At 44.5% G+C, this 14,713-nt stretch overlaps 1 protein-coding gene across 1 annotated transcript in view; it reads right to left on the bottom strand.

Moving 5' to 3' along the window:
• Positions 1–56: 56 nt before the first annotated feature.
• Positions 57–14,713, bottom strand: part of hmcn2 (hemicentin 2) — a gene marked incomplete at both ends in the record, with an annotated part of 55,803 nt that continues 41,146 nt past the window's right edge. Inside the window, 29 exons of the mRNA XM_083978473.1 lie at positions 57–438; positions 551–677; positions 1,494–1,613; positions 1,727–2,020; positions 2,139–2,267; positions 2,907–3,032; positions 3,820–3,939; positions 4,051–4,185; positions 4,329–4,448; positions 4,548–4,607; positions 4,719–4,959; positions 5,074–5,195; positions 5,315–5,452; positions 6,896–7,048; positions 7,827–7,997; positions 8,126–8,207; positions 8,885–9,075; positions 9,159–9,293; positions 10,584–10,797; positions 10,886–11,076; positions 11,158–11,427; positions 11,984–12,118; positions 12,211–12,345; positions 12,451–12,558; positions 12,682–12,846; positions 13,448–13,569; positions 13,681–13,837; positions 13,953–14,077; positions 14,201–14,345. Of these exons, the coding sequence (XP_083834599.1) occupies positions 57–438; positions 551–677; positions 1,494–1,613; positions 1,727–2,020; positions 2,139–2,267; positions 2,907–3,032; positions 3,820–3,939; positions 4,051–4,185; positions 4,329–4,448; positions 4,548–4,607; positions 4,719–4,959; positions 5,074–5,195; positions 5,315–5,452; positions 6,896–7,048; positions 7,827–7,997; positions 8,126–8,207; positions 8,885–9,075; positions 9,159–9,293; positions 10,584–10,797; positions 10,886–11,076; positions 11,158–11,427; positions 11,984–12,118; positions 12,211–12,345; positions 12,451–12,558; positions 12,682–12,846; positions 13,448–13,569; positions 13,681–13,837; positions 13,953–14,077; positions 14,201–14,345 (4,613 nt within the window). The remainder of the gene's footprint in view (positions 439–550; positions 678–1,493; positions 1,614–1,726; positions 2,021–2,138; positions 2,268–2,906; positions 3,033–3,819; positions 3,940–4,050; positions 4,186–4,328; positions 4,449–4,547; positions 4,608–4,718; positions 4,960–5,073; positions 5,196–5,314; positions 5,453–6,895; positions 7,049–7,826; positions 7,998–8,125; positions 8,208–8,884; positions 9,076–9,158; positions 9,294–10,583; positions 10,798–10,885; positions 11,077–11,157; positions 11,428–11,983; positions 12,119–12,210; positions 12,346–12,450; positions 12,559–12,681; positions 12,847–13,447; positions 13,570–13,680; positions 13,838–13,952; positions 14,078–14,200; positions 14,346–14,713) is intronic.

Below are 14,713 nucleotides of genomic sequence, written 5' to 3'. Positions count from 1 at the left end.
TGAGAGGCTTCAAGGGGCCACAGGGAGCAGAGTCATCTGTAAAGCAGCACAGAGGCTCAGTAGGGGTACGTTGAGATGGAGATGTAGATGATGAAGATGCTCTGGTAGGTAATTCGGCCCTGCAGCGAGATGGTGGTGGCCTGCACCTTGAGCCGCACCAGCCCCGGTCTATCCAGAGCCCTCAGGGTGAAGATGATCCCCCTGCCGGACTCATCTCTGATGCCGAACACACGGCCCATCATCGCACCCGTCTGCGACTCTTGCTCAAGTATGGTGAAAGACGTGCGGTCTTGCAGGATGCCTGACTCTGAGAAGGCCGACAGCCGTACCACGTTGTGATTGGCTGGAATGCCTGAGGGGAGGGTGAGCAGCTTGTATTGCAGGAGCAGAGGAGAGCCTCCTGCAGCACAGTCACGAGAGCAGGGTCTGTAGCAGGTCCTTTAAAAGGCAACAGGAAAGAGTGTCATTACAATATCTCACAGCTACAAAAATAAATAAATATGTAGAATATAAAAAAATCATAATTATAATATTTAATACTGCAAATTACCCAGGGCTGCGTCCACTCTGATAGGATGCAGGGCAGGGTGTATCCAGGCACTGGTATCCTCCTCTGGTGTTAAAACACATCTGATTGTGTCCACACTTGATGCCTTGTTCTACACACTCATCGATGTCTAATAGTAGAGAAAGTGGGTTAGAAGTTGGTTCTGTTCGTTTACAGGAGGGTGAAAGTTAACAAAAGTACAGTATGTATTAGGGATGCACCAGTACATCGGCTGAACATCATTATCAGCCGATATTCGCCTCATTGACTGCCATCGGCCACCGGAAAATACTGATGGCAGTGCCAATTTATCTGTTAGGTGGCATTGTGCTGACACCAGTTAAAGGGACAGTTCAACACTTTGGCAAATTGGCCCACTGCCATAATTCCTATAGTCATAGCAGTAGGTTCGTTACCTTTAATTGTCGGTGCAAGCTATTTTTAGAACGGCGGAGCAGAGCCGCCGAGCTGCTTAGAGCTACACTACAGAGGCTAATGGGATTTCTTGGTTTCCCTCATCAAACTCATCAAATTGGATTTGACATTTGGAGTTGTTGGATTGTGTATTTGATGCGGGAAACCAAGAAATCCCATTAGCCTCCGTAGCATAGCTCTGAGCAGCTCACGGCTCCGCTCCGCCGTTCTAAAAATAGCTTGCACTGACAATTAAAGGTAACAAACCTACTGCTATGACTATAGGGATTATGGCAATGGGCCAATTTGCCAAAATCTTGAACTATCCCTTTAAGTGAGTGAAAATGTCATTTTGGGGGGGAGTAATGAAGATGTATTTGTTTCCTTTACACAAAGGAGGGATAAACAAAAGAGAAAAAACATTGATACCAGAATCGGCCATTGGCCAAGTTGTTATTTTAAACATCAGTATCAGTATCGGCCCAGAATTTCACAATCGGTACATGCCTATATGAATGTTAGAGACCATTACCTTTACAGGTCCTGCCATTAGGTAAGAGCTGGTAACCTGGTGGACATGTGCACTGGAAACTGCCAACGGTGTTTCGGCACTCGTGTTGGCATGGCTTCCTGAGCAGACACTCATCCACATCTGTACAGAGCAAAAAAATGTGAGGATGGAAGTGTGAGACTCAAAATGCTGACAACACAGTCTGTAGTGGTCCTTTTTCTCTCTGTTCCTTAATGTTTGAAGTGCACTCTCACCGACACATGCTCCGTCTCTGTTGGTGTACCCCACAGGACAGCTCTGCCTGGTGATGCGAGATGATCCGTGAGAACGGGAGAGGATCGGCCTGCCGAGAGATGAGACGAGCTGTGGGCGGAGTCGGGCCCTGACTCTGGTCCCGTTAGTGAAGGTCTGGCCCCTCTCCAGCCCTGCACAGGAGCGCCCGTCGCCAAGCAGCACAGTACCAGGAGGACACTGGCACCTGAAGCTGCCAGGCACATTGCGGCACTGGTAGGCACAAGGGTTTGGAGTCTGCAGGCATTCATCAATGTCTGAAAGGTAAAACAAGACGCACATTAACACAAGACTCACATTAAACTAATGTGCGCTCCTAATTAGAGCAATTTTAAAAAATAAATAAATAAATAAGCAGTCACAGCAGATTCGTACCCAGACATGGGAGGCCTACGCCCTGGGATCGGTAACCTCTGGGACACACACAGCCATAACCTCCGATGGTGTTCTGACAGATCTGAGTGTAGCGACACATGTGACTTCCATCCTGGCACTCATCAATATCTGAAAAATGTCCAGTATACAAAAATATATGAGCCAAGCATGCATAAAACACAGTGTTACGTTTGCATTTCTTATAGTTTTTCTCCTCAACCTAATCAAAGTGAAAGTTAAAAAAAAAAAAAAATCAAGATGTAACTGTAACTATAACCAATGAAAGCAAAAATAAAAACAGCAATTGAAGAATTTGTTGAGGAAACTGGTTGCTTCCATCTTCAAGATCTGTACTTTCTTATATCCTGTTCTGAAGTGGATCTGTTACTTTAGTCAAAGGTTTTTTTTCTCTTAGTGACAATAACAGACTTTTCTTTCTGTGCCTGTGAAGGACATGATGTGACCTCTTGCTGTTTCGTGCCTTGAAGCAGTCCTATGAAATGTGACCTGGTGTTACGTAACATTAAATGCAGTTTGAGGTCGGTAGAAGCTGCCAGTCTTATCACCAACAGCTCTGTAGACTTTTACTGATCGTGCTGATGCAGACAGAACAGGTAATGTCAGGGACCCAAATCTATGAGCTCTTCAGGCTCACAGGCTGACTAAGATACTAATGTCCCACAACCAGCGTACTAATGTTTTATTGTGCGGTAAAACATTACGTTTGCTTCTGGGAAAACAAAGTGGATAAGAACTAAAGCCACTAACCCACGCAGGCTCCACTCTCTGCTTTGGTCATGCCAGCTGGACAGCTGTCGAAACACTGGTATCCTCCCTCTGTGTTGCGGCACTGCTGGTGAGCCGGGCATACGTTTCTCATGCACTCATTGATATCTGTAAAAGTGAAGCCGTCACATCTTAAATCACAAGCCTTGATTTGAAAGTTTAAAGGGATAGTTCACCCAAAATTGAAATTTGGACTAAGGGCTGGGAGAAGTTTCAGAGTCCTCCGCGGCTTCTCTGAGTTACAGGGGTTCTCAGCGTAGCAGTGCATGTCCATATAGCGGTTGCAAATGGATACCAACTGTCTTCGTAACAAAAAGACACACCAAAAAACATCCAAATACCTCCATGCTGCTCGTATGTAATGTCCGTCTTGTATTGAAGCCCCGAAATGCGAAATTGTCCCAAAAAAAATTAAATAAGTCTATTTTTCAAGCTTGTTTGTAGCGGAAGCTCCTCTTCCCGGTTCGTCAAATTTGGACGAACCAGGGTCTGTCCTCGAAGAGGAGCTTCGAGAAGCTTCCGCTACAAACAAGCTTGCAATATAGACTTATTAAATTTTTTCGGGACAATTTTGCATTTCGGGGGCTTCAATACAAGAGGGACATTACATACGAGCAGCATTGAGGTATTTGGATGTTTTTTGGTGTGTCTTTTTGTTACGAAGACAGTTGGTATCCATTTGCAACCGTTATATGGACATGCACTGCTATGCCGAGACCCCCTGTAACTCAGAGAAGCCACGGAGGACTCTGAAACTTCTCCCAGCCCTTAGTCGACATGAGGGTGAGTAGACAATGAGTTTGAAATTTGAAATTTGGGTGAACTATCCCTTTAAATGACATTTCCATTACTTTTGTAAGCTTGGTATAATCTGTGGAGATAGTAGCAGACTGACCGATGCAGCGGTGACCTGACAGCTGGTACCCGGGGTGGCAGATACAACGGTAAGAGCCCAGAGTGTTGAGGCACTGGTGCTGGCACGGGGAGAGAGCAGACTCCTGGCACTCGTCCACATCTGAAACATACAGTTGGCGCATCCGGCTTAATGAATCATCTGAAGTACGGTATGGTTATGTCGTTAAGCCTCCAGATGAAGGCGCTTTAACGGTGATTAGCAGGGACTTGCCTTCGCAGCTGGTTCCTGAGATGCTGGGCTTAAATCCTGGTCCACACTTGGCCTGGCAGCGATACGTGCCCACAGTGTTGACACACTGCTGGTTGTAGTGGCACATGTGTGAGCCCTGAGAGCACTCATCGATATCTGCACAGTATAGGGTGACAGGGGAGAGGAAGGCCGAATGTTGAGGCAGAGGATTAGAGGAAGATTTATTGTTTTATTGTTGTTTTTTCACCTTGCAGTACGTCACAGAAGCTCCAGCAGGTGTTGTGCTTTTTGTCTCTTACCTTGGCATGTGTTGGTCTCTGTAGAGATGCTGAAGCCAGAGGGACAGGCGCAGGAGAAGCCTCCCATGATGTTGTTACAGGAATGAGAGCAGGGAGACTGGAGCGCACACTCATCCTCATCTAACAAGAACACATTGTGTCACCATAATAAAACTGGTACAGGGACAAATGTTGCCAAAAGATAAATGAGGCATAACAAAAAAAAAGAAAGCAGCATACCAGCACAGTAGGAGGCTGTGTCAAGAATGAAACCTTTAGGGCATGTGTCTCCATAACCGTCTGCAAACAGAGAGTTCAATCACTGTTAGATGTTTCAACATCATAGAACCAGAATTTCACGAGATGCAGTGACGATAACGTTTTAAATAGTTGTCATTTCATCTCCCTGACCTGGTACGAGAAGGCTGGCAGTGATGTGGAAGTCCAAAGTGAGAGTAAACATGTTGTAGACGCTGTTCATCCCAGAGACCTTGAGCAGCTGGAGCAGAGGGCCCTCGCGCTCCTCCTGGCCCTCGTAAATAATGCTGTGATTACAGCGTAGGATCATGGGGTTTCCTCCTCTCTGGTGAGTCTGCGATGACCACGAGTACAGCTGCCCCTGGCCCGTCTGCAAGTATGACTCATCAAACTCCTGTGGGACACAAATCAAATCAAGTTAGAGAAATTGAGGAGTTTAAGTGCCAATGAGCTCTGTAGTCAGATATGTTTTAGGTCTTAAACAGTGTAATAAGAGCAATGTACAAACCTGTAGGCTCAGATGAGATGATGATAATGAGGGGGGAACAAATCCATTAATTACAATGTCAATGAGTAAAACTCCCTCAGAATCTAGACCCCTGGCCACGTGGGTCAAACGAAGGATCTCCCCTGTTTGGAGAGATTAAAAAAACAGACATCACTCATTCAAGTAATATTGTGCAGGTCAGTGTAAGTCAGTGGTGCCATCTGCTGGTAGTTTAGAAAACTACAAACAGTAGAAAACTCACCAGTCTCAAACTCCAGCTGAGACTCCTGTCTGAATTGGCCCTGAGTCAAGGAGAAGCCGTTTCTGGCCTCTGCGTTCTGCAGCACAGTGGTCCAGTAGATGGGAGCAAACACAGACACCAGCACCCGCAGCAGGGGACCTGCAATACAATAGCACTGTTACAGCACTGGAGCTATACATCACAGTCTAAACAACATTTGGATCTTCAATATAAGCTGCAACTACTTTTGTAAAATCCAGTACCTACAGTAATATGTAAAAACAAATAACTTAAAGGACAATTCCGGGCGAATTCAACTCGGGGGTGTATTTTCCTAACATTTTAGGTCTAAAAGAAGCAATCTGAAGATTTTCAGTTTAATTGCTCCTGTTTTGCGGTAGTTGTGTCTGTCCCCCGCATCGCCACGGCAGAAATGAATGGGAGCGGATGGAAGTTCTGCTGCTTAGGCTGTTTACAGCCCTCAAAGCCGCAATGTTTTTCCACAGACAGCGTCAGATGGCTACTCAAACATGCACGAGAAGTTTATTTACTTCAAGCAAGCCGACATGTTTGTAAAACTAGATCTAATTCAAAGTCCCGCGAGTCTCGCACAAGACCCAGTTGCAGTCCACGGTGTGTTCACATGCAGTCGGAAGCTCCCGTTTGTGTCATAAACACAGGAATATCAACTCTTGACTTGCTTCAAGTAAAAAAAACTTCTCGGCGCATGTTTGAGTAGCCACCTGACGCTGTCTGTGGAAAGAAATGTACACTTGAAGCAAGTCAAGAGTTGATATTCCTGTGTTTATGACACAAACAGCAGCTTTCCCACTGCATGTGAACACACCGTGGACTGCAACTGGGTCTCGCGCAAGACTCTGGGAGACTTTGGTAAATCGTAAATGGTCTTGTATTTATATAGCGCTTTACTATACCTGAAACGATACCCAAAGCGCTTTACAGTACATCACATTCACCCATTCACACACACATTCACACACTGATGGCGGTAGCTGCCATGCAAGGCGCTGACCACGACCCATCAGGAGCAAGGTGGGTAAGGTGTCTTGCCCAAGGACACTACGGCAGCAACCGGGACAGAGCGGGATTTGAACCGCCAACCCTCTGATCATTGGACGCTCTACCACCTGAGCCACTGCCCCGCACTTTGAATTTGATCTAGTTTTACAAACATGTCGGCTTGCTTGAAGTAAATAAACTTCTCGGTGCATGTTTGAGTAGCCATCTGACGCTGTCTGTGGAAAAAAATTGCGGCTTTGAGGGATGTAAACAGCCTAAACAGCGGAACTTGCATCCGCTCCCATTCATTCTGCTGTGGTGATGCGAGGAGAGACACAACTACCGCAAAACAGGAGCAATTAAACTGAAAATCTTCAGATTCCTTCTTTTAGACCTAAAATGTTAGGAAAATACACCACCGAGTTGAATTTGCCTGGAATTGTCCTTTAAGCAAAAGCAGAAACACCAAAATGTAGTCTAGCTTTTACCAAATATAAAGTAAAGAGGCAAATAAGACATGAAGTGTTTGACCGTTCTCCGACTGAAACTTTACAATGAAGGATTTAATGTGGGATTACTGACCCACACTAGGAGGGATGTTGTCCAGGCGTGCCTGCAGAGTGCTGCTCCCATCGTCCTCATTGTCTGTGATGTTGGCCTCCAGGTAGGACACTCCAAACTCCCTCTCGTTCACCATGCCAATCAAGCTGCCTCTGGTCTTTCGAGGAGTCTCTCCTTTCATCAACAAACACACCAAGCAGAAAAGTACGGTAGTCAGTTTACCTGATCTGTAATCCTTTGTCCTTCTTCAATTGAAGATTCTAAATGATACATATATTAAAATCACATCTCGTTACTTTAGTAATAACCTAGCTCGCACAAAGTTCTTTTGAAGTGTGTATACTATACTGTATGTTATGCAACATAATATTCTCCATAGACATACAGTGTGATAATGCATAAGCACTAGGGATGTCACGATTATAGATTTTCTTGGTACAATTATTGTCAGAGAAATAATCACGGTGTTATGATTATCACGATTATTATGCATCAATAAATTTCACAACACTATGAATGTGTAAAATCAAATATATTCAAAATATAAATATTACTAATCTCTTAATATAGGACCATCTATACCAAATGTTTAAGTTTATTTTATTCATTTCTTTACAATACAAATGACACACTAACATTTAACTTCCTACCAATTCAGTGTTACACTAGATAAATGGACCAGTATCTGTGCATGTACCTTTACTTTGGCGCAAATCCGCCGACATGTTTCCAACATAATCTTTTTCGGAAAGTGACGGTATTTAGGAATCTTTACGATCAATTGTGGCGTTTAATACCGCGATTAATTGTGAAAACAAGTAATCGTTACATCCCTAATAAGCACTGATCTAGACTTGGGTAAAGACCATAGACTGCAGCAGCAATGGCAATAATATATGTATAGCATAGGAAATCAAAGTTGCATTTCATGTAACAAAAAATGATTCCACACCTGGGCAGAGACCAACATGACATTTCCTAGAGTCAATACTGGGTCCGCTGCATGATCTGCCGCCATTGGCTGGTTCTGGGTTGTCGCACAGTCTGATTCGTTCTTGGAAGCCTTGTCCACAGGTGATGCTACACGGACCCCACTCCTGCCAGTTAGAGTAGCCTCCATTGACTGTGTAAGAGGGAGGATGAGCAGACAGGAGAGTCAGACTCTGTGAAACCTACTGACATGTGTGTGTAATGTACTTTCCTAATTCATGCACATGTTCATATGTTTGCAATCATGAGCCCAGAACTCACTCTGAACCTTGAGAGTAATGGTCCGCTCAGCTGTTCCAGCTTCACTCTCAGCCACACACTGATATTCTCCTTCATCTGCAGCCTGTAGATCAGTCAGGTAAAGGAGAATTTGGTTTAATCTGCACTCAGAGGAACACTTACCTCTGATAGAGGCACAAAGCTTCAGGATAAAACTCCCTTAGATCACCTTTAGTCTTATGGTAAAAGAAAGATGACATTATAGCAAAAAAAAATCAGACATTTTCTACTGGGCAGTTGAGACTTGATTTCTGTGTGTTATAATAGATATTATTGGACTGGGGAGAGGAAATTTCACATTAGAGTGCTCTGTGGGAAGGACAGTCATCTGTCTGTGAGAAAGTCTCAGCTGCAGGCTGTACAATTACAGCAGCAGTTAGAGACCTAACAAGGTTATAGGCAAAGGCAAGAGGGGCCGAGTCTGGGAACATCAGGCTTTCTGTTCATCTCCTCCCCCTGTTGCTAATGCTGTTAGCCTCTGTGACTGAACTGAATCTGATTTAGGTGGAAGCAGGACGCTGCAGGACAGTCACACACTGTTCCTTGGCCCAAGGGGACTGCAGATGAAGCTAGGATACGCTGACTACTGCCCGATTGTTCTCCAAGACATGAAACATTTATTGACGGAAGCAGCATGCAAAGCAGGGGGGGGGTTAATTATTCATATCTGAGTGACTTGGTTTAACAAAACTTGTCTAAAAAGGTCTGCTGTTATATATAAAAAGTAAAGTTTGTATTTACAGTGATGCTGTAAATGACCAAGGATCCGTTGTGCAGTGCTTGCATTCGGAGGGAGCGGTGCAAGGGTTTTCCATCCCGGAGCCAGCGGAGGACGGGGCTGGGGTCTCCTTTGACTGGACAGTCCAGGACAGCCGAGCCACCTTGGATAACGGTCTGAGACATGTGGGCTTCACCCTTCAACACCGGAGGCTCTGCAGACACAGGACAAAGTTTATAGTATGACATTTAATAAGCTGATATTATCTTATGGAGTAATCCTTGAAACAAAGCTCACCTCTGATGCGGACAAATGAGAGAGCTCGGATGGAGCCCACGCTGTTCTCTGCTATGCACACGTACGTCCCAGCATCACTCACAGTCACATTCTCAATGATGATGGAGCTCCGGCCGGCCTCGTCCACTGTGGCTCCTGGAACAGTTTCAATCAGTAGAGTCAGATGGGTCTGGGCTTTGCTCGGCTGATGTTGACATTTGAAATACTACAGCTTCACCCCTTAGTGCTGAATTAGATTGAGTGTCAAAAAACCAAGCGGAGTGAATATAAGGCTACATTCACACTGCAGATCTTAATGCACAATTCCGATTTATTGCTCAAATCCGATTTTTTGTTTGGCTGTTCACATTACGTCTTTTAAAGGGATAGTTCACCCAAAATTGAAATTGCACTCATTATCTACTCACCCTCATGTCGACTAAGGGCTGGGAGAAGTTTCAGAGTTATCCGTGGCTTCTCTGAGTTACAGGGGGTCTCGGCGTAGCAGTGCATGTCCATATAACGGTTGCAAATCGATACCAACTGTCTTCGTTACAAAAAGACACACCAAAAAATATCCAAATACCTCCATGCTGCTCGTATGTAATGTCCGTCTTGTATTGAAGCCCCATACGAGCAGCATGGAGGGATTTGGATGTTTTTTGGTGTGTCTTTTTGTTACGAAGACACTTATCTTATGGATACTTGCGTATCCATTTGCAACCGTTATATGGACATGCACTGCTACGCCGAGACCCCCTGTAACTCAGAGAAGCCACGGAGGACTCTGAAACTTCTCCCAGCCCTTAGTCCACATGAGGGTGAGTAGATAATGAGTGAAATTTCAATTTTGGGTGTGGCCTGTCTACTGATTGCTGTGCACGCCACAACGGTGTTTACGGAAGCGAACATGGCAACCGGTATTGTAGGACTTTATGGCTTAAATGCTAAAAAAAAATCATGTTGGATTTGAACCCTGGTCTCCTGCTTGCTAGAGTAGCGTCTCCCCCCACTACGCTATCAACCTTGATCTGATCTCCATGTTTTGATTCTATTCCTGGCTCCCGCCTGTGGCACACTTTTTTCAACATTATTTGTCATTCATTTAAAAAACAGTGCAGCGCGGGTCAGAATGACGTCAAAGTCGCATTAAATGCGACCTGGCTGTTCAGATTGCGGTCGCATTAAAAAAAATCTGATATGTATCCGATTCAGTACCACATTTAAAAGTGACCTAATTAGAAAATGTCAGATTCAATGCAACTTGTGCTGTTCACTCTGTCAAAAGCAAATCAGATATGGGTCACATATGAGTGAAAAAATCGGATTCAGGTATAACTGCAGTGTGAACGTACAGTAGCCTAAAAGGGATTTTAATGTATATCGCAAAAGAAGTAGTGCAGACAGTGTTGTGTAGCATCTGACTGAAAAAAAGTTCAACATTACCCGAGAAGGGACTGTTGTTGACAGTCCAGGAGATGACTGGAGCAGGTGTTCCCTGGGCATGGCAGGACAAGGCCAGACTCTGTCCTTTGTTCAGAGTCACGTCACCCGGCAGCTCCTTGAATGCAGGCCTCATGTTGATGGACAGGCGGACGTCTCGTCTCTCAGAGCCTGCTACGTTGGTGGCCACACATGTGAACACGCCAGCATCCCCCGGCTGTGTGGAGAAACGAGTCAATACGGGATCTCATCTTAGACTCGGACAGAGTTGTAGTTTGTAATGCGGTGAAGGAGATAAATCGTACCTCAGCTCGCTCAATTATCAGCTCTCCTGATCGCAGCACAGTGAATTTTCCAGGATGGCTGGCCACGGCGGCACCGTCCTTCTCCCACGACACTCTGGGTTCCGGTGAGCCCTGAGCAGCACATGGCAGCAGCGCCTGGAAGCCCTGGATCACTGAGAGCTCTGTCTGCGCAGGAGGAATCTTGGGTGGGACTGAAATACAATAACATTGTTAGTTTATGAACAAAACTTTTAAACATGGTAAGTCCAAATAATCATAAAGCCTTCTTTCACCTTGAATAACCAGTCTCATGTCCTGGCTGGCTCTGCCGGCGAGGTTTTTGGCAGTACATGTGTAGATGCCTGCGTCACTGCGCTGGGTCGAAGTAACTGCCAGAGTTCCATTGGCAAAGGTGCGTATGTGAGCGCTTTCCACCACAGGCCTCCTGTCCTTGTGCCAGGTAACTTCAGGTTGAGGCTGCCCATCAGCTACACACTCCAGACTGACTGAGTGGCCCAGCACTGCAAAGTACTCCACACGAGGCACGCTCAGCACCGGTGGAACTGGAGAAACATGGGGTGAGTCATGGTTAAGTCTTTTATAAAACGGTACTGTAACTGTAAGATACTTGTTTTCACAATTAATTGCGGTATTAAACGCCACAATTAATTGAACCTAAAGATTCCTAAATACCGTCACTTTCCAAAAAAGATTGTCGGAACCGTACCAGTAGGGGTGCGCCAAAGTAACTTTGATTTGAATTTAAATGCTAGAGTCACAGTGTCATTTGTAATAATAAAAAAAGATTAAAATTAACTTAAACATTTGGTATAGATGACAATTAATGACCTGAATATTTCAAACACTTCCCCTGGGGGATTAATAATTGGTCATATTTTAATAGATACTTTAAATATTTTGTGTAAATAATTAGTAATGTAATTATATTTTGACTAGATTTGATTTTACACATTTATAGTGTTGTGAGATTAATTAATGTATAATAATCATGATAATCGCAATACCGTGATTATTTCTCTGACAATAATCGTACCAAGAAAATCTATAATCGTGATTGTGTGACTGTGAGAAAGAAACATGAAGAAACCATCACTTTACCTAGAAGGACTAGTTTGGTCCTGCCCACAGCTAAACCAGCGTCATTCTTTGCCAGGCACTGGTAGCTCCCCGCATCACCCAGCGTGGCACGAGAGAACTTCAGGGCTCCGTTTGACAGCACAGCCAGTCTGTGACCTGAGGTTAGATAGAAAATAACAGTCACCTGTGCAGGACAGACAGGATTTACAGTGTGTTCAAAACCATGCTAACATGTCACATATTGCTACCTGCTGCAATGGGAACTCCCTCTCGTTGCCAGGTGATGGATGGTCTTGGGAGGCCTTGAACCTCACAGGGTAAAACGGTCCCATGATGCAACACCACCTGTACTTCCTCTGCCATTGGCCTGATCTCAGGAGGCTCTAAGCGCATAGAAGAACAGATACATCGTCAAATGGGATTATATGTTTTTATTATAAGCTTTCCAGCTGAATTTACACAGTGGCCTGCAGCCTGAGAGAGCTAACCTTGCACTGTGAGAGAGATGTGTTTGTGAGCCACTCCGGCCGGGTTGCGGGCTGAGCATGTGTATCTGCCGGCGTGACTCGGCACAGCAGCAGTGATCTCCAACACTCCTGCGAGGGAAACGAGCAGAGATTAATAATTAAATGTCACATTTGAGGAGACAAAATGATGCGCTCCATGCTGGGTGGCCTTATTGTTTTGTCGCGAATACAATGACTGCATTTTGTCTTTACCAGTGGGAAGGACACGATAACTTCCTCCTCTGACACCCAGCTTGCCACCACCCTTCGTCCATGTGATGGTGGGCTGAGGACGTCCTTTTACGTGACAAGGCAACACCACAGGAGACATCTTCACAGCTGTAACTGTTGTGACATCGTCTTCAATCGACGGTGGGACTAAAAGAGAAAATACAAAACGTGTCAATTAGGGATGTCACGATTACAATGTTTTCACAATTAATCGTGGTGATAACGCCACAATTAATTAATCGTAAAGATTCCTAAATACCATCACTTTCCAGAAAAGATTTTATTGGGACCACATCGGCAGATGAGCACCAAAGCAAAGGTAAATGCACAGTAACTGGGTTAAATTACGTAAATGTGAATTTACCTAACGTAACATTGAATTTGATTTGTCATAAAAAAACAAAAAAACAATTAAAATAAGCTCAAACACTTGGTATAGATGACAGTTAATGACTTGAATATTTCAAACATTTCCCCTGGGGGATTAATAACTGGTGCTATATTAATAGATATTAAATATTTTGTGTGTATAATTATATATTTTGACTAGATTTGATTTTACACATGCATAGTGTTGTGAAATTTATTAATGCATAATAATCGTGATAATCGTTATACCGTGATTATTTCTCTGACAATAATCGTACCAAGAAAATCTATGATTGTGACATCCCTAGTGTCAATCCATTCATCTGAAATGCCTCTCTACAATTTGCTTATTGATAAAAATTCACTATAATATCAATACCTTGTACCATGACCTCAATGACCCTGCGCTCCTCTCCTACATCATTAACGGCAGTGCACTCAAAGTAACCTTCGTCCTCACTGGATGGTGACAGAAGAACCAGAGACCCTGAGGCTAGTGTCCTGTACGGAGAAAACAACAGTGCATCAGTTTTCACGTTACTACTGCACAGCCATGTGAGTTGTAATCATACATGTTGTGTATTCACACAGAGTGCAGTCATTAGTCTGTACCTGTATGCTCCAGGCAGCTGACTGATGTCAAGTGGAGTGCCATTCCTCTTCCAGGACACTTTGGGTGGGGGTATACCTGAACTCTCACAGCTCAGCACAGCTCTAATCCCCGTGGTCACTGTCACATTGAATGAACCTGGACTGATTGAAGGGCCCACTGATAAGAGACAGGACAGTTTAGGTCAACGGTTGTGTTGTCTCTGCCTGTGGAATACTGTAAAATTACATAGACATCAAATAACTTCTGGATTTTCCTATTCTACATTATTTACCAAACACCCGCAGATCCATTCCCCGGTGATCTGAGCCGGCCTGGTTGGACACGGTGCAGTAGTATCGACCAGCATCACTCAGCTGAACCCCATGTACGTGCAGGGAGCCCTCTGATAACGTGTATCTGAAACAAAGAGGTAATTAAAAGATGAATTAGTGGATAGAAACACCAAAGTGCACAGCCGTGTCTGTTTGAAGTCTAGAAGTACAGATGTCAGGTCGCCCTTGTTGTTATCTGACGACGTACTTATTGTTGTCCTGAGACACGGGGAAGCCATCTTTTCTCCACGTGACTGTAGGTGAAGAGTCGCCTTCAACTTCACAAGGTAAAACTGCCTCCTGGCCCACGTGAGCAGTCACCACTGAACTGCTCTCCTTTATCACCGGGGGCACTGGAGGGTAAAAAGTGACATGTTAGGGATGTCCGATTATATCGTCCGACCGATAATATCGGCCGATATTAGCTTACAAATGTAATATCTGTCCATATCTTTATCGGTTTTTCTGCCGATAATGAAAACTCGATAACGTAATGCCTGGATTTCATGGTGAGATAAGTAGCGGTGGACCGTCGCTACTTAATTCGCTACTTAACTATTGCCGTCACTGATTCAGACGCACAATAATAGTCCACGTGTTCTTACTACAGCTGTTCGGTTGTAAACAAACATACATGGCGATGGTGCTGCAACCAAGCTACACAGCTGTTACATGATTGGCTGTTCGCCTGTCACTCGTAGCATCCAGTGATGAGATATAG

The sequence above is a fragment of the Trachurus trachurus genome (assembly GCF_905171665.1).
Source record: "Trachurus trachurus genome assembly, chromosome: 9".
Lineage (NCBI taxonomy): Eukaryota > Metazoa > Chordata > Actinopteri > Carangiformes > Carangidae > Trachurus > Trachurus trachurus.
This window is presented reverse-complemented; position numbering and strand designations above follow the sequence as displayed.